The sequence below is a fragment of the Haemaphysalis longicornis genome, unplaced genomic scaffold, assembly GCF_048455015.1.
Source record: "Haemaphysalis longicornis isolate Haplotype H1 unplaced genomic scaffold, Haemaphysalis longicornis Haplotype H1 scaffold_9, whole genome shotgun sequence".
NCBI classification, from domain to species: Eukaryota; Metazoa; Arthropoda; class Arachnida; order Ixodida; family Ixodidae; genus Haemaphysalis; species Haemaphysalis longicornis.
The window spans coordinates 76,192,426-76,212,607 of NW_027526460.1; the positions used below are offsets into that span (position 1 = coordinate 76,192,426).

The window sequence follows — 20,182 nt, forward strand, 5'->3', positions numbered from 1 at the left end:
GCGCGCGTTTCTGAAGCCAAGCATACCCCTTGGGCCCCTTAGGCCCCTGGTCAAACAAGAACTTTGGGCTTTGATCATTCGCTTTCTTTCTACAATAATGTAGAACAAATCTGAGACACGGGGATCCTTCAGCTCTTCTGCTTTTCTGAACAGCGGATATTCACTATTTGTTTTAGGCGCGCTATTTTGCGCCCCCTTTCTTGTGACCGGGGTTGCTTTTTGGGTTTGCTCGTTAAATGTACAACATTGTGGTGCCTTTTTATAACACTTATTTTATTTTATATTGCCAAGAAAGAGTTTAAAAACAAAATACTCGCGGAAATTTGTATTGCCGTCAAGTTTTTTTATCTTTATGTTGCGCCACTGGTTCAGGTGTGGCGCTAGTGTCGCAAACTTTTGTCGCACATGGCGACTGGAATGGCGGCCTCCTACAGCAGACAAATTTACCTCCGTGCACACTAGGGCGAATTTTCGTCCTTTGCTGTATCTTAACAGTTTGACCTTAGCAGCAAGCAGCCAGGTTAATGGCAGGTATGTGAGCAAGCATGCGTGTTTCTTGTTTGATGCGTTCGTACTTTCGTTTATCTTCCGGCACGCTTGAGGCCGACTAAGCGCCGCTCGTTATGATTTTGCACACGTATACTGGCAGTGTTGTATAAACGGGTTGTATAAACATTGCCGAGAGTAATTACCAAACAATGCAAACCACTGGGAATCTCCGCCTCCCATGGCAATCGCGGCTCTGCATTTTGGGTGTTTCGTGTTTCAAGTGCAGTACTACTACTACTACTTGTGCAGTGTTCCCAATTAAACCCGGATACTTGGCTGCTTATGTGACTGAAAAACGCACACAAAAATGGGCTTCAAACATCGAACGCCGCGGCGATAGAAGCAAGACCTCGTAAAAATTTGTGTGCACTATATATATGAAAGCGTTCAGTTAACAAAAATTCAATTTCACAACTGCTTCACATACATTGAGCGACATCAAGCTAGTGAAGCTTGAATTATGGGCAATTTTACATGGCATGGGAATCCAGAGTTGTGCTGAATAATTCTAAACGCAAACCGAGCAAGAAGACTCACACTTACCCCTTCATTGCACTCTTGTCTTGCATGTGGAACTTTGAAACACGTGAGCCAATATCCTGGCCTCAAATTCCATTTTTATAGAGTGCTTTTTTGAGTAATTACAATAATTGTAATCATATGGTCGGGGTTCGAACATGAGCTAGTTAGGAATGCATACATGTAAATGTAAATTTGCTGCTTTTTGAGGCGAAGTTACAGGCGATAAGCATCAAGTTGGCATGAGGGCCTTCAGAAACATGTTTTCACACATCATTTCATTCAACCTGAGCGTTGCTGATGCCCCAGTGCTGTTGCATTTTCCACTTAGAAATGCTTGCTGAAATGTAAAACTGCTGTGCTTTACAGTATCTTCCGGTCATTAGTCTCTTCCCAGAACTTGTTTAATCATCTCTTCCTCGTTTTCCTTTGTACAAGTTAGCTTCTGCCTGTAGGGACTTTCCAGTGCACGTGCTTTCTGTGCCATAGAAACACGCTCAACCTTTGATGGAAATGGTGGCTTACTTTTTACGTATACCACTACAATAGCAATTCCCGGCTCAGCAATCCACACCACTGTGTGGCATTTTTGTCTGTTTGGCAGTGCAGCTGTCTCCTGTATCTTTGTAAAAGCTCTCTTTTCCTGTCCCACGCTGTCTTCGCTATGTGGTACAAAGTTTCTGGTGGCCCCGTCTGTTTCAAGCCCTCTCTCTTTGACAGTGCATCTCCTTTATTTGTGCATTGCGCTGCTCAGCTCAAGGACGCGGTTTCAATCGCGGCCACAGTGATTTCCTTTCGGATGGACGCAAAAAACGAACACGCCCATATGTCCAGGTTTTGGCAGACGTTAAGTGTCCCCAGGTGGCCAAATTAACCTGGATCTCTTCCCTAAAGCATGCCCAGGTGTAGCTTCAGCACATTAAACCCCCAAAATTTTAAAAATTGAAACAGACACAACTCGGAAGTCTGCCCCAGACTTAAACTGGTTTTCATATGTGTCCCGGTGCAGCCCCAGTCGTCCCCAAGGCCATCCGCATACAGCTCCTGCTCAAGGGCTGTGCCAACCGACCCTTCTACCACATCGTGGCCGCTCGCCTTCGGCGGAGGCCCCGGGACGAGGACACCATCGAGCAGATCGGCTCCTTCGACCCCATGCCCAACGAGCAGAATGAGAAGCTGGTGGCGGTCAACTTCGACCGGCTCAACTACTGGTTCGGCCAGGGAGCCAAGACAAGCCCCGGTGTGGGCATGCTGCTGGGACTGGCCGGTTACAGCAGCATGCACCCGTCCGTCTACCGGAAGGCCTGGAGGAACCGGCGGGCTGCTCTCAAGGAGGAGGCTGCTGATGACAGCGTTGAAGAAAAAGGAGCAGCCAGCGTGAAGGAGTAGCCCGAGGAAACCTAGGTGTGCACTGTGAAATGCTGCGTGTTAAGTTTAGAATGGCCAAGTCTGAAATTGTGTGCTGTGCAGGAGTGGAGCTGTACTTGATTCAGCACTACAAAAATTATGTGTTTCAGAAATAAAATATAGCTTTATTGAATTTAGACTGTGCTGGAAAGTACTGTGTCTTAAATCAATGCCAAGAGGCACCTCATTAAATTAAACATGTAGGACGCAGCAAAATATGTTACTTTTGTAAAAAATTGTTTAATTTAAAGCTGCATTCAACATTCCTGGCACTGGTGTTCCTTTTAAAAGGTAATTATATATACAGTGGAATCTCGTTAAACCATACCTGCATAAGCTGTAGTTTTTTTACGTTGTTAAGCCCAATCCCCAACTCAGTTTCCCTTTCACATAATGCATTCGGATAAACTGTAGTGCCGGTTTGTACGTACTTTCTTCGCGTCCCCGTCAGGTACGGTTTAATGAGGTTTCACTAGTTTTAAAACAAGGACCTGCCGCAGTAAGTGTCGCCGTAACAACTCCTGGTGTATTGCCAATTGTAAGGTTAAAACTAGATATCAGCACACAAACAAGCGGTTGAGCTGGCAACATGAGATTCACTTATACGACATGCGTGGCAACCCAACTGCGCAAGGTAACCCGCTTGCTTGCGAAGTGCGCAGAGAGATTGGTTCTTGTGAATGACCACACAAGAGTGCCTCGATGTTTGAAGTGTGCAGGCATTGATGCAGCTCTATCCCCAGGACAGTCACATCCATCGGTTGACACTCGTACAACTGCTGCCAGCAATGTCCAAGGAAAGTACATCTGTGCAACTTCAAAACTTCGATTTTTCAGGAAATTGAAGCAGCACTTCGAGGTTTAACCAGAAGTACTATGCCTGGCAAAGACAGAATTCCAATCAAGTTACTTCACAACCTGAATGCTGCAGCGTTAGAAACCCTTTTCGACTTCATTAACGAGCTTTTGACAACTGGCAATATCCCTCTTTGGAAGCATGCAGATATCACCTTGATCCCCAAACCTGGAAAACTGTGAATCCCTGCTAACCTGCATGCTATTTCCCTCACTTCTTGTGTTGGAAAGGTACTAGAATATATAATGCAAAATCACCTCTCTTCTTACATTGAAGATAATGGACACTTCTCCAATACCATGCACAGATTCCGCCCCCATTTGTCTGCACAAGGCAGTATTTTGCATCTGAAGAACGAGATCGTTGACTGCCTTTCTAATGCACACAAGTGGTGTATCCTGAGCATGGACATCAAGGGTGCCTTCGATAATATCAGCCATCAATCCATCCTTCAAAAACGTCATGCAGACAAAATACAAGTTTGTTTTATTCAAAAGATTTTGTGTTTTATAGTGCCCCCAGCGCTTGTCTGGAAGAAAAACAATGCTTTATTCACTAAGAAATTAATCAATTTAAGTTAAAATTTTGATTCTTCAGCCAAATCGTGCGTTTTTGTGACATTTGCAATGACATCAGAACAACAGTTCTTCAAGCTAAACTTAGTGTGAAACGGAGACGTGTTTACCGTTAGTCAACCTAGATGGTGCCACGATACCACGGCGGGCCGTTTTCTGCCTTCAATTTGATTTTGACCATATTTGTACCTGCCTTGTTTTCGTTTCGTGAAATAATTGTTTCTTGAAACATGGTGCTCGCTCAACAAATATGGTCACGGAAGACACAGTCGCTTACGCCAATCGGCCAGTGCTGTCTGAGATAACGCCAAAGCGCCGCAGTGCTGTGAAGCTGAACAAGCATAATGTGGGCTGTACCAACAGCAGTACGCATCGGTACCTCTATGTTTGCGTCTACTTTCGTATTTCCACTTTTTACCCCACAATTACCACTGCCATAAAAACAATGTGCCTTAATTTTAAGCGCAAGTAGCTCGTTTGGCAAGTATAAGCCCTGCCTAATTTGTGTTTACTTTTGACGGCCTCCGCCAATCGCAGAGCTGGCTGGTATGACATCATAGGTTCTGTTGTGGGGAATGAGCTAATAAGTTGCATGGCCATTCCCTTTTTTCCTAATTATATAGCTTATTTGAGCCAAGTTTACGTTGAAAGGGGTGTCAGTGTGATTCCAACGAGGCAGTCTTTCGAATGAACCAAACGTGTTTTGTCTGCATGGCCCCTTTAAGGATTAATTTCTATCGACTCTGGGCAACAGACGTACAACTACTTCACAGACTTCCTTACCAGAAGCACAGCAATTATAAAAATTGGCCATTTTCACTAGACCACATTTAGGACAATATGCAGGGGCTCCCTCATGGATCTGTAATATCGCCGCTTCCCTTGAGCATAAACCTTCCCCTTCTACTGGAAGACATCCTGCATCTTCGGCATGCACTGTACGCAGACGACCTCACCCCTGGACTCCCACAGGAACCATAGGTGAGCAATAAGATACTGTGCAAGCAGCCATAGAAGACACGCATGTTTATTTGTGGGCTGGAGGTCTCAAACACACACCAGAAGAGTTGGCACTGCTTGCTCTCAGTAGAAGGACAGTTCAATGAAGAAAGCAGTGCATCCCGGATCCGGAACTAAACATAGCAAACAAACCCGTTTCAAACGTATTCCATCTGCATATTTTGGGACTTGCAATGACCCAAAATGGATCAAGTCTCCACACCATAGCTCCACTGCCTGAAACTGCGCCAGCGGGAGTTCTGTTCTTTTTGCGCTTGCTTTAATTTCGTATGCTGGAGCTGTATTGCGTCATTTCGAACGCGCTTTTTTTTTTGCGCGGCTGGAGCCTTTCTGCGTGATTTTGAACGCGCCATTTTTTTCTTGCGCAGCCGCTTTTTTCGTTTACTATCATAAAAACCAACACAACGAGCGTTCCTAACTAAATGAACGCGGGGTATGCCGGATTTTGCCTGAAATGTACCTGCAGTTTTCTTTTCGCTAAATAACGGGGAGATGTATGAAAAGCGCCAGCGGTTCCCAAGGTTTGAACGGTTATCAGTATTTAACCGTGTGGTTTCCGAAGCCTCAGCGTGACTCCCCGTCGCCGGTACACAATGCTCTACGTGGGTCTGTTATCTCGTTGCGCCGCCTGATTCCGGCAGTCGCAGTGACCGTTAGCGAACTAAGACGACAAGGCGAGCCCATGAAGTGCTCTGCAAAAGGATGTAATTCTGATGTAATTCTGGATCCACAACGGTTAATTCTGCCTGGATCCACAACGGTTACGTATACATTTTAAAATGTCACATGAAGGAAATTTTGAGCAATCGTCAGCATTACTTCAGTAACCAAAATGACAGAGAAATTATCAACTCTGCAAGTTTAAGCCACTCTATCATGTTGTAGCCTCCTCTGTGTCTATCATGTATCCTGTAGCCATGCTTCAGTTTGAACATCAGGGCCTCTGTTATCCAATGGAATACATTAACTGTGTCATTACTGTCCGTTTCATGCTGAAGCGTGGTAGTCTGTAGCATTTATGTACGCGTGACCATGCCAGTACGCATGTTTTCTTGGTGCACACCGGGAAACAAAATGCTGACTTGTTTCGAGCATCACATCATGCGCAAAGGTCATGCTGGGTCTGTACGACTGTCCAATGCTCTGTTTTTTGGTGGACTAAGGAGCTTCCCAACCTAATTTCCATTTCCCGTGTCACTAACGTAAACTACAAAATTCTTATGCACCCTATACATTCCAAAACCGTCCATGCTCTTACACTGTAAAGACTAAACCGGCAGTCTGTATTCGGCTGAACAGTGGCAGTGCACGAGTGCGCTAAAAAGTTTGTCATTTCATTAATGTTTGAAACCAAACTGGTAGAACCTTATTATGATTCCTTCCTCAGATCTTACGACAGAATTCCAAATGTGGCAAGATTTTACTCGACTTGCACAGGACATGCCTAACCGCAAGAGCATGGTCACGCACCGCCGTCTTTGTGTTGTTATTTTTTCTTGCTAAATTTAATGTTTGATATGGCATTGAATAATGAACTTAGCAGTGGCTTGCTATGCCTTATCCAGGAGTGGTTCTTACACTTAAAGGGATGGCCGCCCCAGAAAAGTTACTGTATAGTACGAGCCTTCAGGTAGGCTATAGGGCATTTATGCACGAAGCATTGAATACTTGACAGAGAATAATGCAACTATTTCAGAACCCCAAGAGGGAGCTCAGTACAGCAGACTCGACATTTGGGCTGTACTGAAATGTCGACCAGCTTATGTTCGCTCAGAGCTCTGATGAAGCTACGAGATGGGCTGCATTAGAGACTCAAAACAGAAACGGAAATCACAACTGGCATGGCTTGACAAATACCGATGGCTGAATTATTCCGCTTTGCGTGAGGGGTAATCCTGCCATGTTCATGTAATTTTCGCCATTAACAGCGCTGTTCTTGTGCTTATATCTGTGTGTTTATGGTTGGTATTTGCTGAAATTATTGCTAGCGATATAACGCTTCTTGTATGCATGATTCATAGCCCGTCGTTTTTTTTAACAAAGCACCTGCGCTACACATATAATTGTAGTGCAGGTGTTATCTTAAAAAGAAAACGAGAGGCTAAAGTAACGTAAATTTTGTTATAACTTAAGTGCGTAAATTCGATGCAGACTGCCCAGAATGAGCTCCATTGGCCTTACACTGAAGCTGCTGTACGGGCGTAGAATGCTTATATGCCAAAAATTTTCTTTTGCATTTGGGACAAGAACAACTAAATGAAAAAATCTCATTCTTGCTGCAGAACTGTGACCTTCCCAAGAGAAAATAGTAGTTGGTACCACTGTTTTATGGTTAAATTCTCAGCTGAAACCAGTTGGGACCAGCAAGGACCAGCTGGGCCCAAATGGGAATTTAACCATACACCACCTGGGACCAGTTACATTTTCTCTTGGGTTACCTTCGGAGTCGAGGTATGGCGATGGTCCCGGGGGCATGGGCTGGTCACAATCGGGTACACCGTGGTTCACCTGAAGTCGCTCTATATATACATGTCGCAGGGCCGCCTGGAGGGCTTGGAGCTGGGCGTGCCTGCTGCCTGTTTCGGGCAAAGGTTCTGCGCCTGGAGAGCCCCGTGTGCGGACGTGTCGGATCGCCAGCACCGCAGGTGCTTGCGCTAGGCGCGGGCTTTTCACTGCTCCGCCCAGAAGGTAGTGCTGGTAGCCCGTACATGCCTGGTAATAGAGAGGGCTCATTGGTGTGAGTACCCCCTGCCCTTGCCAGCAGCTGGTTCACTCCCTGTGAGATGCACGCGATGTGGACCAGATGGGCTGGTTCATAGCCATTTGCGGCACTGTTGCGGCAATGGCAAAGCTTACGTAAAACACCTCTCTGTGGTTACCATGCACACACAGGCTCTCCATCGTGGGTGTCAGACTTGGACTGCGATATGCGAAGGTCCTGCACGCGAGGCTGGGCGCTTGGTCGCCGCATCAACAGCCTCCTGGGATGCTGCAGAGGCGCCTGCCAGCTGGCCCCCTCTCTGCCTTCTCGACGTTGTCCAGGTCCCAGGAGGCGCATAGGTACGATGCTCCTTTGGTGCGCTCCAGTTCCAACGTAGTGAGGCTCACCAACCCCGTATTCGGAAAGCCAACTTACCGAATGACATAAGAAATTCTTTCGTAAGGGCCGTAAAAGGTAGCATGAGAGAAAGCCAGCGTGCATTTCAAAAGTCATCCATATGAGAATTCAGTGGCCTTGTCGAAGTGGAGCAGTGAGGTTCAGTTAATGCAGGAGGAACGAACCTGAGGGGGTTGTGGATAGACAAGCAATTTGGCTAAGGCGGTGGTCTTCGAGGGGATGGGGGACCGTGTTAACGGTGCCAGTTGAGAGTAAGCGTATTGTAGAGGGGTTGGCTGGAAGGCGAAGTGTTGCTCTGTATACCCTGCGCTGTAAAGCTTGATTGATTGTATCGCTTAACGCGCCGACGCAACGCAGGCGACGAGGCGCGTTTTTTAGGTGCGGAGCACCTTAGGACCTCACAATGTCCGTCCGCGTCCGTGCGCATATAAAATCGCAAAAAATCACACAGGCACCGGCAGGATTCGAGCCTGTGTTTGGTAGACCAGACAGAGGTAGTGTCAGTCGTCTTACCTAGTGTCACTAGTCTTACCCATTGAGCTACGACCGTGAGTTAGTACCCGAGAGCCAAACGGCTTACTCCCTCGCCTGTAAGGGTGCGGAGTACCTTAGGACCTCCCAATGTCCGTCCGCATCAATCCGTGCGCACACCACCATTAAGCGAAAATCTGTGCGGAAACTATCTAAAAGAGTACAAGAGCACGCCAAAACACTCGAAAACAGGCACTAACATAATCTAGCAACGAGATTGGATTGGATTGGAAAACATTTATTGAGCATAAAAGTGGGTGGCTTTCTCAGTTCAGATAGCCGCGAGCTAGCGCAGCTGCTTGGGCGCTAGTGATGAGGCGTTCTTGGTCCTCGCACCGTGAGCTGGCCAGCTAGCGCTCCCACTGCTCAGGGGATGGGGAAGGGAGGGGGTTTGGCGCGTAGGGGCATTCCCACACCAGGTGGTAGGTAGTGTTTGGGACGGAGCAAGAAGGGCAGTTGTAGGGGTAAGTGGAGGGAGATATGTGGTGGAGTATCGTGGTGTTGTAGAATGTGTTGGTCTGCAGTCGACGCCAAATGCGAGCCGCCTGTGTGCTGAGGGATGGGTGAGGAGGAGGGTATTGAAGCCGTAGTTGGCGATAATGATACAATATTTCAGTGTATCGGGGAGAGACCGGGGGATAGATGGAGGGTTCGAAAAGGTCCTCTTCCGTCGACGAAAACGCCCGGAATGTAAGAGCGCGGGCAGCGGCGTGTGCCGCCTCGTTTCCTTCGAGGGAAGAATGGCCTGGTGTCCATACGAGAAAACGCGCAAAAGCACCGGTGTAGTCAGGTTGCGATCAAGTTGTAATACACAGTGACTGCATCGAACTACGCTAAATGGCGCTACGCGGAAACACGAGACGGCGCCGCGGTGCACCGCGTATGTAAGCGGGTTCTGAAAATCCCATACCCTCTTCCCGCCATGAACGGAAACGAACGTAAGACGCGTCACGCTGCTGCTAACGTCTACGAAGACAACGAGCTTCCCCGAATACGAAACCGCGGCAAGCGGAGGCAAAGTGACTAAAATCGAATGACGGTCGGGGCGCAAATCGGATTTCACTCGGGGTGCAACTTGGATGTCACGGTCCCCGTACTCCGCACCCTCGCCATTATCCACGGAGTTGAGATGCTGCCATTTTTTTTAACGTGCGCTTAACGTGCGCCGAAATCTCGTACACACGGGTGTTTTTGCTTTTCGCCTCCATCAGAAAAGCGGCCGCCGCGGCCGGGAATCGAAGCCGCGACCTCGTAGAAGCATGACTGAAAGTCTATAAAACAAATTTCATGTAATCTGTGGTGCCTAAGGATGCTTATCGGCCTGCTCCCCTCCCTACTATGGAGCTGTAATAAACCGGGTCCCCAGCCCGCAGCTGCTTCCGTTCCTGACTGCTGCATATGTGTAACTTTGGCTTTTTCTTCTTGTTCTTTTTTTTTCAGATGTTGCATGCACTTAGCTTCATCCCCTGGCCTTGTTCGACAAGTCAGGGCACCTCTTTGAAGTTCCAAACCCGAAGCGCGTCCAAGCCTGCCCGTGTTCTGTACAAGCTTGCAATCCTTCACGCCTCCAAAACATGACGTCGTAGCATCTCGCCATGTCGCTCAAACTCCTTGCTTCAATTGCGAAAATAAAAGAGTTTTCTAAATATTTTCTGCCTCTATCAAGGCTCCTGAGCTCGCTGGCTACGCCAGCTTGAGCACAGTGGCGTGCATGTACAGAATTGAAAAGAAAAAAAATTAAAAATATGAATATAAAAGGGAATCTGGATGGGAAATTACGCTTTAGAACAAACCCTCACTCACTAAGATCTCTGAATACGAATAATAAGATCACATGAAAACTCACGTCGAAGAGAAAACTTACACACGTGATGTGAACATTTCCCTCAGAAGGTCTAACATTACGCTGCACGGAAGGGAGCAAATTCTGACTTTCCTAGGCCAACCTCTCCAATAAACATATTTCTCTCTCTTTCTCTCTCGGGTGCAAGGACTGACACCCTTCTGCGGGGCTTATACTTCCACAGTTCCAGTGAAAAGTTTAACTAAAGAACGCTTGAAAAGACCGCCTTTATCAGCAAAAGATTTGCCCGATAACATTGAAGTTCCCACCCTTCGAACCGAATGTGCACTATGGTCAAAACACGGCAAGTTTGCTGAAAGGTCTGCGGATTTCTAAATTACTGTCTCCGTTAATTAATTACGCGAAACTCGGTAATGCGTGGCTAATTACAGCTTCGCAGGCTTGTGGATGTGAAAGGGCGTATATTTTGAGCGTCCCGAAAATCTTTGGCCTGAACGGGCGTTGTCTAACCATTCTGAAGGCACCAAAAGGTGCAAGAAAGGCGCTAAGAGGCACGATTTGCGTCGCCGTTATCAAGAAAATCTTTTGCTGATAAGGGGGGTCTTTTCAAGCGTTCTTTAGCGAAACTTTTCCCTCAAAGGGTGTAGGTATAGCCCTGCAAAAGAAAGTCAGCACGTACACCCTCAAGGGAGTCAAAGTTTACACCTTTTCGCGCAGCCTAATGTTACTCCATGGTTACACCTTTGAGTGAAAAGTTTCGCTAAAGAATGCTTGAAAATACCCCCCTTATCAGCAAAAGATTTTCCTGATAACGGCGACGCAAATCGTGCCTCTTGGCGCCTTCCTTGCCCTTTTCGGCGCCGTCGGACTGGTTGGAAAACGCCCGTTGAGGCAAAGACTGCATGCGGGCTGAGTTGAGACGTACGCATTTCGTCCCCATTAGTACACCCGTGGCTAGTAGCGCTAGTTTTGAAGCTTTCAGCCTTAGCTTGACCAGGCAAATTACTCATGTGTTTAGTTCCACACGCATTAGGGAACATTATTAGAGCCATTTAATGGCGGAGTCTGTCCGTGAGAGAGCGTTTCTCTGTGCCAATGACGTGTGGAGGTTAGATGGCGGTATACAGTGGCCGGCAGATTTCGTCTTGTCAGAGATTGAGCCCCACGCATAAGCCGTAAACCTGATTCAGTACCTTTTCAGCAATTTTTTTTCACTTTTGTTCCTTTCTCTTTCATTTCTTTTACTTGGTCTGTTATCGCATTACTGTTTCTTTAGTTAATTCAGTACATGTATTTCTATCGTCGAATAGGACTCCTCTGGTTTGAAGCGAAAATATGGCCGTATGTGAACATTATTTGTTTGCCGGTGTGCTGTCGGTGCCTCTGATTAGTGCTGAACGCTTTGGTAAGTGGAGCAAGGGAGGACAACAATCGTGAATCATTTTATGCATTTTTATTGACCACGAAGGAAATATATTCTCTGCCAGGGCACACTTGCTTTCGAGATGAAGGAGCCCGCTGGCCAAGCAGGTAGGTGGGAGACATAACCAAACGTCTTTTGACTCTTGGCAGCGTCAACAGACACTGACGCCGCCATCACTACGAACACAGGAACGCGCGCACACTGTTTATTTCCGGTGATTTTGAAGCAAACGTCCCCCTGGGGGTGAAAACTCAGTCGGGGTTCCCCACAGGCTCACATCCTTCGCACAGGTAATGCACCACTCTGGCAGGGCTGCTAGGCTCCTCTGTGACGATCTGCTTGGGGCTTAGCGTCACTGAGGCGCTTTGCGAGTTTTTCGCATTGCCACCATGCATAATCGAGCCCTTCACTGCACATTTACGTACAACACTTGTCGATACTGAATCGCTAATCTTCGAGCAGCTACATCTGATAACACTCTGATATGGCACGCCATGGTTTATCTGGACACAAATAGGTGCAGTTAGAGCCACTGAGAAAACTAAACAGTACGCCAAGTATTACACTCAACTCTACGAGTGACGACAAGAACGGTCAGACTTCTGTCCGCATGCTACTTTGCCGGCGGCTACGCCGAACTGCCCTGTACAAGTTACACACAACAGTCCGTTTACTTTTTTCGCCGTCCGGGGCCAAATCCTGGGAGGACACGTTGCCTAGAATGAACACTTTCACACCAGCCAGAGGACAAAGTACCCGAGTAAGAACTTCGCTTCATGAACGGTGCGACGTTCACACGGGGTCAAGGGCTGTCCCTAACCGCACTCCTAGCGAATCATTTTTGGAATTATGCTCACTAGGAGTGCGAACTTTCCGTTCGAAGGAGTGTTCGCTCTTTTTTTTCTCTCCCAACTTTAATGAGCGCCATTATGACAACTAGGATTTGCTAAAATACTGTTCGAAACGAGATACAAGAGACCGACACAGTACTGGATGTCGCTCGAGCCGACAGAGCCAGCGAGCCGCATCGACTGTGTACAAACGACAAAGGCAGAACTCCGGTTTCGAACAGGGTTTAATTCCAAGACAGGCGCAGCGACGGACAGCTCGACTCGAACGGCATCCGTGAAGGCTCGATGACGGCACCGTCCTCCAAGGTGGTAACCAGGACGCATAGATAGGAGGCGGTCTGCACCAAGAGGCAAATCACGTTAAAAATGTTACGTTTAGGGAGATCACCATTCCTTACCGATTGCAAACAGGGTTTAATGATTTCAAGACAGGCGCAGCCATGTACAGCTCGACTCGAACGGCATTCTGGACGTCTCGATGACGGCCCCGTCCTGCTCGGCGGTGGCCGGTACGCTTAGGCAGGAGGCGGTCTGGAAAAAAAAGGCAAAGCACGTTAGCAATGTTGTAATTTCGAAGGTAATCACGGCTTACCGAATGCGGGGACCATGGTTACGCCTGGCAGGAACGGGGAGGGACGCTGAAAGGCAAAGTAACAGACGAACAGCGACAGAACCACTTTTATTACCAGAAAACACCTCTGTACAAAACGCGTCGTCGAGCTCAGTAGATAGGACAGATTGAGACGTGTACCTGCCTAGCCAGAAGAGTAGTGCATGTTTGCGGGAAGGAGCAAGTGCAATAAGAGACGACGCAAGGGTCAGGGAAAGGGGAGGGCGGAGGCGGTGCCGGACGCGAACCTGAAAAGGAACCAAGGACACCAATTCCATCACTCGCCTTTGCCACGACCCCAATTTGGAGCCGCGGACCTCAGAGCTGCGTTCCGTGCTTCAGTGGTGCTCGTTGAAGGTGGCGACTGTATTCCGAACGCCGCGCTAACCGAGGACGTGCGAGCGGAAGGCATTATCGAAGTGCATATACCTCTGCTACCGCGGCGTTCGGAAAGGAAGACCGACTATCACCACAACCTAACGGGGCTTCCGAGCTGAGTCCGACGCTAGAGGCAGTGGCGAAGGGCTCCAACACCGCCACTGCGCCGCTGTCCCGAAAGCTGCAGCCTAACGCGCACCGCAAAGCTTTGACGACAGTCGGAATCCCTGCGTCGCGACGGCCCAGGAAACGTCCGGCTCCGAGGCTAATGTGCGCTCGGTTAGGAAAATTCAAATACGCAAACGTTCAGCGTCACGAAAAAAATGATACGAAAGCCGGTTTCGTGGGCACGCCGCACGTCGCACGTCGCACCGGGCCTTCAGCCACGGAACTCACCACTTGGAAGAGTCGTCGGTGAAGACTGAAGCAGCATACCGTGAAGGAAGTCCTTGAGGCCCTCGTGGGTATTCGCTTGTCCGAGCGAGCCGGTTGGGAGCGGGGATGGCACAGGCACAACGAAAAACGACTGAAGGAAACGAAAACGACAACACATATGGCATTAAACACCTCTTAGCGCGAACCAAACTTCCCCAATAGACAGTGTACCGCGTGGAAAAAAAACTCGCCTGTTCATCGCCGCCGTCACCGCACCGCCAGCTACTCTGCGCCCGATGCGCGACAGGCAAGCAAGATGGCGTACCCCTTGTTCTAATACGCGCTTATCCTGGCATTACCACAGGCATTACGGAGCGCTGCTATCGGCTACCGCCTACCCTTCCACTCTTTCACATCGATATCGTCTTCCAGAACATTCTGCCAGTTGTAAAACAAAACGAAAAAGTTATCGCATCAAGTCGCAGCCGCGCGGCCACCGGAGCATGCATGACAAGGCGTTTTATGCTGCGTCACGGAGCAAGATAACCTTCTTGTTTGGTGGTTCTTCATGTCGGCTAGGGGCTTCGGCTGGCGCGATTGCACGGTCCTATCGATCATGCGGCCGTTACCGGCCGTCTTCCGCGGCTTTTGAAACCGAATAAAAAACGCCACGTCTTGAAGAAACAGTCGACTGCGCGGGAACACAAATGCTACTGCGTACGAGTCATTGATTGATTGATTGATTGTAAGGTTCAACGCGCCGACAAAATGAAGGCGATGAGGCGCGCCGTATAGTGGAGGGCTCCGGATTGATTTTGACCACCTGTGGATCTTTAACATGCGCCGAAATCTCGCATATACACGGGCGGTTTGGCTTTTCGTATCCACTAGAAAAGCGGCCGCCGCGGCCAGGACTCGAACCCGCGTCCCCGTTCTCAGCAGCACAACGCCTTAGCCACTGAGCCATCGCGGCGGGTGCGTACGAGCCGTGGTTGTAAGAAAATTAGTGCCCTTTCCACTCTGTGAAGAAAAATGACCTGCGAAGCTGGACGCAGTCCACGGAGTGCATGAAAGGAAACACGTTTGTTCGTAAATAGTGACTGAGCATACTTCCTAGCCAATTAGATGAATGAAACTTGGAAGGACCCAAGGTTCAGTCTCGCGGACAAGCTAGGAGCTGACTCCCGCTTCGTAGGCATCTCACTGTTCGTGTAACACACCAACCCAATCCGCTCGATCACTGAGAGGACACCGGACAAGTCGCATTGGGCCGTTTGACGTCCGCGTTTAAACCTCCCGCCAGCACAACGGAGGCGCCATCAGTAAGGACCGCGTTCACGCACCCCTCCCCCCAAGCCGTGCACGCCGGCAACCGCTTATGTGCGCGGGCTTAGAAGTGAAAGAAACCTGAACAAGTAATATTGCCCCACGTCGGCATTTTGAGCGGGCAAGTTGCCCTTCACTCGGGAGGTATTCTCAGCTACTCGACGAGCTGGAAGTAGATGGCGCAGTGCGGTGGTAGCGGCTTTCTATACATGGCGAAGTTCCGCAAAACAAACAAGGTCAAAGAAGAAACGGCAAGAAAGTGCGTTTGTCCTTTCGTTTCTTATTTGCCCTCGTTAGTTTTTGCGCAACGTTGCCATCGATCGCCTCCAACTACCACGCCGGAGCACCGATAAGGCGAACATATGCAAATGCGCACGCGAGCGAAACCAAAGCTTTTCGCACCACCTATCAGCTGATGGGACACTCGTTACAGCGCTATGATGTAAAGGGAAGGTGGCGCGATAACTCCCAGCAGAATTCCAAACGCAATCGTCAAAGCACACCTGGCAAACACTACGCACCTGTAGGCCGCTCCGTGCTTGTTAATGTTTACAGCGGCGCGTTCGAGCAAAGCCGGCCGTGGTTCCAGCAAATTCTGCTCGCAGCTCGTGAAGGTGCTTCCTGAGCATGGGATCTACGTCTCGTGTCGCTTTGAACAGCGACAGTACTTCCACAATACGAGGATGGGAGCGCAACGCTGGCGAAAAATCTCGTACGGCGCCTTCGGCAACGCCACTCGCATGGAGGAAGAAAAAAGTTAGGAGACGGCGCCACCGGAGAAACGTGAAGCCTATACATAAAAAGTAAAATCGAAGTCGGCCCAGGCGTCACTGCACCACGTGACCCCACCGCGCCGCCGCCGTATGGGCCGCCGCGCACTCTTCAATTTCGTATGCTCGAAACTGCTCTGCGGCCCGTTGTCGCGAAGGCTGCTATATGTTGGTTTTTTTCCCACTGCTTTTGTCTTTTGCACGTACGCGGCACTCCTGCCCGCACGCGGGTATGGGATCGCCCAGCAGACAAATGCAGGAAGGACGGGGAAAAGTTACCGCCAACCAAACACGAGAGATGCCGCCGGCCCACCCGACCATGGAAGAAGAAGAAACACATTTATTTGGGAGCAGAGTTAGTTGACGATGGTGGCCGCCGTTTTGGCGGTAACCGCAGCCGCCCGGCCGACCATGAAGCTTGAGCCTCCTGGTCTGGGCAGCGCAACGCCTCCTCCCACTGCTCACATATGGTTTTTTTTCGGGTAGGGATTCTGGGGCATCCCCACATAAGGTGCTGAAGTGTGCCTAGGGACTGGCAGGCAGTACAGTCAGGTGAAAGGTATAGCGCTGGCTGAATTAGGTGTAATTTAGCGGGATTGGAAAATGTGTTTGTTTGTAAAAGACGCCATGTATGTTCTTGCTGGATGGTGAGTTGTGTCTGTGCCGGGGGGTATACGCGGCGAGAGAGGCGGTAGTGGGTAGTAATTTCATTGTAGGTGATCTTCCGGTCTCTAGCGGAGCTGGCGCCATGGTAGGGGAACGAGCTGGGCCCGGCTATAGGATGGTGAGTTCTCAAGCCATACTGTGGGCAACTTCATTCCCCTCCAGGCCAGCATGCGCCGGAGCCCAGATGATTTCTACGGGGGACGTTGGGGATGCTTGTTGGAGAATTTTGAGTGCCTGGGGTGAAATATAGCCGGAGGCGAAATTTTGAACTGCTGTTTTAGAATCGGTGATGATTGTGGAAGGGGTCGGCTTTTCCGTTAGCGCTAATGCTACCGCCGCCTCTTCCGCTGTGGCTGAGTTGGTGGTGCGGATGGTCAGGAAGCTCCGGTGTACCTGATTGGAAGGGCAATGGGAGACGATTGAGAAGGCACCATGCCACCGATATTCGGCTGCGTCGACGTAATGAACGTCATGTTTGTCGTGGTATTTTTTATGTAATGCTAGTGCGCGTTGCGAACGCCTTTTGGTGTTGGATTGTGGGTGCATTTTTCTGGGTATAGGCCTGATTGTTAAGTTCGGGCTCCGCATGTAATTAATGAAGGCCGCCGGTGGCCCATGTATTGGCGTCGCCTCTGCTGGTAGCTACGATCCTGTGTCCCTTTCATGTAGCCGCACGGACGCCAAGTTCGGAGCCGCGGAGAGCGTGTGTGGTGCCTGTCCTTTTGCGAGTCAAAGGACGGGAGCGATTAGCCTGAGTACCTCTGTCGCATCGAAGGTGGCTGGGTCGTTCGTCATAACAAGCTGACGGGAAGCCAGATTATTGTATGCGCGGTGTAAGTTTGGAAAATCTTCGACTCCGGCGGCGGCGTTGGTCGTTGACGGGTCAATCGCCTGGGAGACGACCGAGTGGGCCTGAAGCGCGTCTTCCGGTGGGACTGGCGGCAGGCGGCGGTGCCTTTCGTCTGGGAGGGGATTAGCAACCCTCATCGTCCCGCCGCGCGCGCAGACGCACGGCGTCGCGGGAGGCGTCGCGCGGAGGGAGGTCAGCCGCGCGAGGACCGCTCCGGGCCCTCGGCTTGGCTTTTGTGCAGATGCCGCCCGTTGAACGTAATGGTGCATCCACTCCGCGCGGTCAGTGACTTTAGGCCGCAGACGTCCTGTATTTGCTTGTCGGGTGCAACAGCGTGCGTGGGAAAAGCACTATGAGTGCATAAGAGAGAGGGTTGGGTCACGTGACCGCAGGTGGGGACACATGTGTGATTGGCTGGTTCCTGTGGCCAATCAATGGTTTCTATTAATTGTTTGAATGGTTTTTCTCTCTTTCTTGAACGCCGCCTTTTTGGAGGCGGGGTTTTTGGTATCAAAACCGGAGTGTTGGGTTTTGTCGGGGGTCGGTCGAGAGGGGATCTAGTTCAGTATAGATCTCGGCCGAACAGGCTGCTGCTGTCAGAGTGACAATGTAACCGTCACTCTGACCTGATGTAAACTTGGAGTAATGTAAATAGTGTAAATAAACCTAATATCCAGCAAGAAGGCAGCTGTCCTCATCCCTCACCTGCTCCAAGCATCGGTCGTCGGTCATCGGAGCGAGTCGAGATCGTCCTCTCGGCTCGCGCATCAAAAGAACATCACTATTTCGTCTCCATCAGTTCGCTAAGAAGATGGAGAGGCGAAATTTAGATAATTAAATTAGAATGGATGTCGTGAGGGAGTGTGGTTTTGTCTTCTGGGGGGTCTAAAGGGGATATTCGTAACCTCTGGAGAATATGAGCGCCAGTGGTAGTTTTTGAGAGTCTGGTGATTTGATTGACGAGGTGAGCCTCAATGAGCTCTTCCGCGGTGTTATGCACACCTAGAGCTTCGAATGTAGCAGTGGAAGTGCTGAGGGGCAGTTGCAGCGCTGCTTTATAAGCTTTTCTGAGTATGACGTTCACTCTAATAAGCTATGTTTTAGATGTATTTAAATAGGGAAGGGAGTAGGTCATCCTGCTAAGGACAAATGCTTGAAGAAGACGGAGGCGTTCAGCTTCCCTGAGGCCTCTGTGTCTATTGGTAACTCGTCGAATTAAACCTATCGTTTGCGTGGCGTGTTGTTCGAGCTGGCGTATGAAGTGAGTATTTGATCTGTTATGTTGAATGGTTACGCCCAAGATTTTGATTATTTAAACCTTCGGGATGGGGTCGCCTCGCATGTTTATGTGCATATTCGGGGGGGATGAGTTTTGCGTTTTTGGTGGGAGTATGAGCAGCTGCGATTTTCTTGCGAAGAGGTGAGACCTGCTCTACCAGCCTCCTCTATCACTATTTCAACTCCTCTTTGTAGAGGGCTCTCTATTTCAGCGTCGCTGCCTTTGTTGATCCAAAGTGTAATGTCGTCGGCGTACAAAACAAAATTAAGATTAGGGATTTGTTGGAGTTGCTGGGCGACGGTTAAGATAGTTAAATAATAAAGGGGAAAGGACGGCGCCTTGTGGCGTGCCTTTTGAAGGGAGGGTGGTGGAAGTGATATCGGCGATTTGTACAATAGCTGTCCTGTTCCTGAGAAAACTTCGGATGTAATTGTATGTGCGTGGTCCTGGGCCTATGGAGTGCAAGCCTTTGAGTATCGCTGTGTGTGAAACATTATCAAATGCTTTAGTTAAATCTAATGCTAGTATAGCGGCGTTGTCATGTTTATGCTGTAGCGTGGTTATGTCGTGGGACAGTTGAAGAAGAATGTCCTGTGTGGATAGTTTAGGTCGGAAACCAATCATTGTGTGAGGAAGGAGTTGTTTGTGCTGTAAATGCTTGACGAGTCTGTTGTGTATAATGTGCTCCATGAGCTTTCCGAGGCAGGAGGTGAGAGAGATCGTTCGGAGATGTTTAAGTGTGAGTGGTTTTCCTGGTTTGGGGATAAACGTGATTTTTGCATGTTTCCAGGATTGAGGTAAAGTGCCTTGAGTCCAATGGTGATTAAAGGAGCCATGAAGAGAAAACAAAAGTTTGTTTTATTCGAAAGATTAGGTGTTTCATAGTACCCCAAGCGCTTTCCTGGAAGCAAATGATGCTTTATTCACTGAAAAATAAGGCAATTTAGGCCAAAATTTTAAATCTCCCGCTAAAATTGCACATTTCGTCACGTGAACAATGGCGTCATACGAGCCGGTTCATGAAACAGATACTTAGTATGTCGACTCCATATAGCACCCACACGCGGGAGTCGACCGAGACGGCGGCCATTTTAAAAATACTAGTAAAACCTAGTGCACCCGCAGCCCTAGTCATGGAATCGCCTGATCCGAAGAACAAAACTCTCGCCGAGGAGCTCGGGCTTGCATTTAACAACCTCACACCACTTCAACGCCCAATGCTTCTAAGTGCACGAGCGGCAAGAGTTGTGGGATACGCGGTGGACGGGAAAGCGA

At 49.2% G+C, this 20,182-nt stretch overlaps 1 protein-coding gene and 1 long non-coding RNA gene across 3 annotated transcripts; one reads left to right on the forward strand and one right to left on the reverse strand.

The window, feature by feature from the left end:
- Nucleotides 1–372: 372 nt before the first annotated feature.
- On the forward strand, nucleotides 373–2,614 carry Mrps16 (mitochondrial ribosomal protein S16). Its single transcript, XM_077685734.1, has 2 exons — nucleotides 373–531; nucleotides 2,078–2,614. Exons 1-2 carry the CDS (start codon nucleotides 525–527, stop codon nucleotides 2,455–2,457), a joined length of 387 nt encoding a protein of 128 aa, XP_077541860.1. The 5' UTR covers nucleotides 373–524; the 3' UTR covers nucleotides 2,458–2,614.
- Nucleotides 2,615–12,859: 10,245 nt separating this feature from the next.
- On the reverse strand, nucleotides 12,860–14,764 carry LOC144154003 (uncharacterized). 2 transcript variants are annotated; one of them, XR_013319428.1, is made up of 6 exons: nucleotides 14,268–14,764; nucleotides 14,077–14,167; nucleotides 13,405–13,511; nucleotides 13,246–13,291; nucleotides 13,052–13,184; nucleotides 12,860–12,991 (listed from the first exon to the last, which is right to left on the reverse strand). It is a non-coding gene; the product is annotated as an uncharacterized LOC144154003 (long non-coding RNA). The 2 variants fall into 2 exon arrangements; XR_013319429.1 differs by lacking the exons at nucleotides 13,405–13,511; nucleotides 14,077–14,167; nucleotides 14,268–14,764 and adding an exon at nucleotides 13,549–14,003.
- Between the last annotated feature and the right edge of the window lie 5,418 nt (nucleotides 14,765–20,182).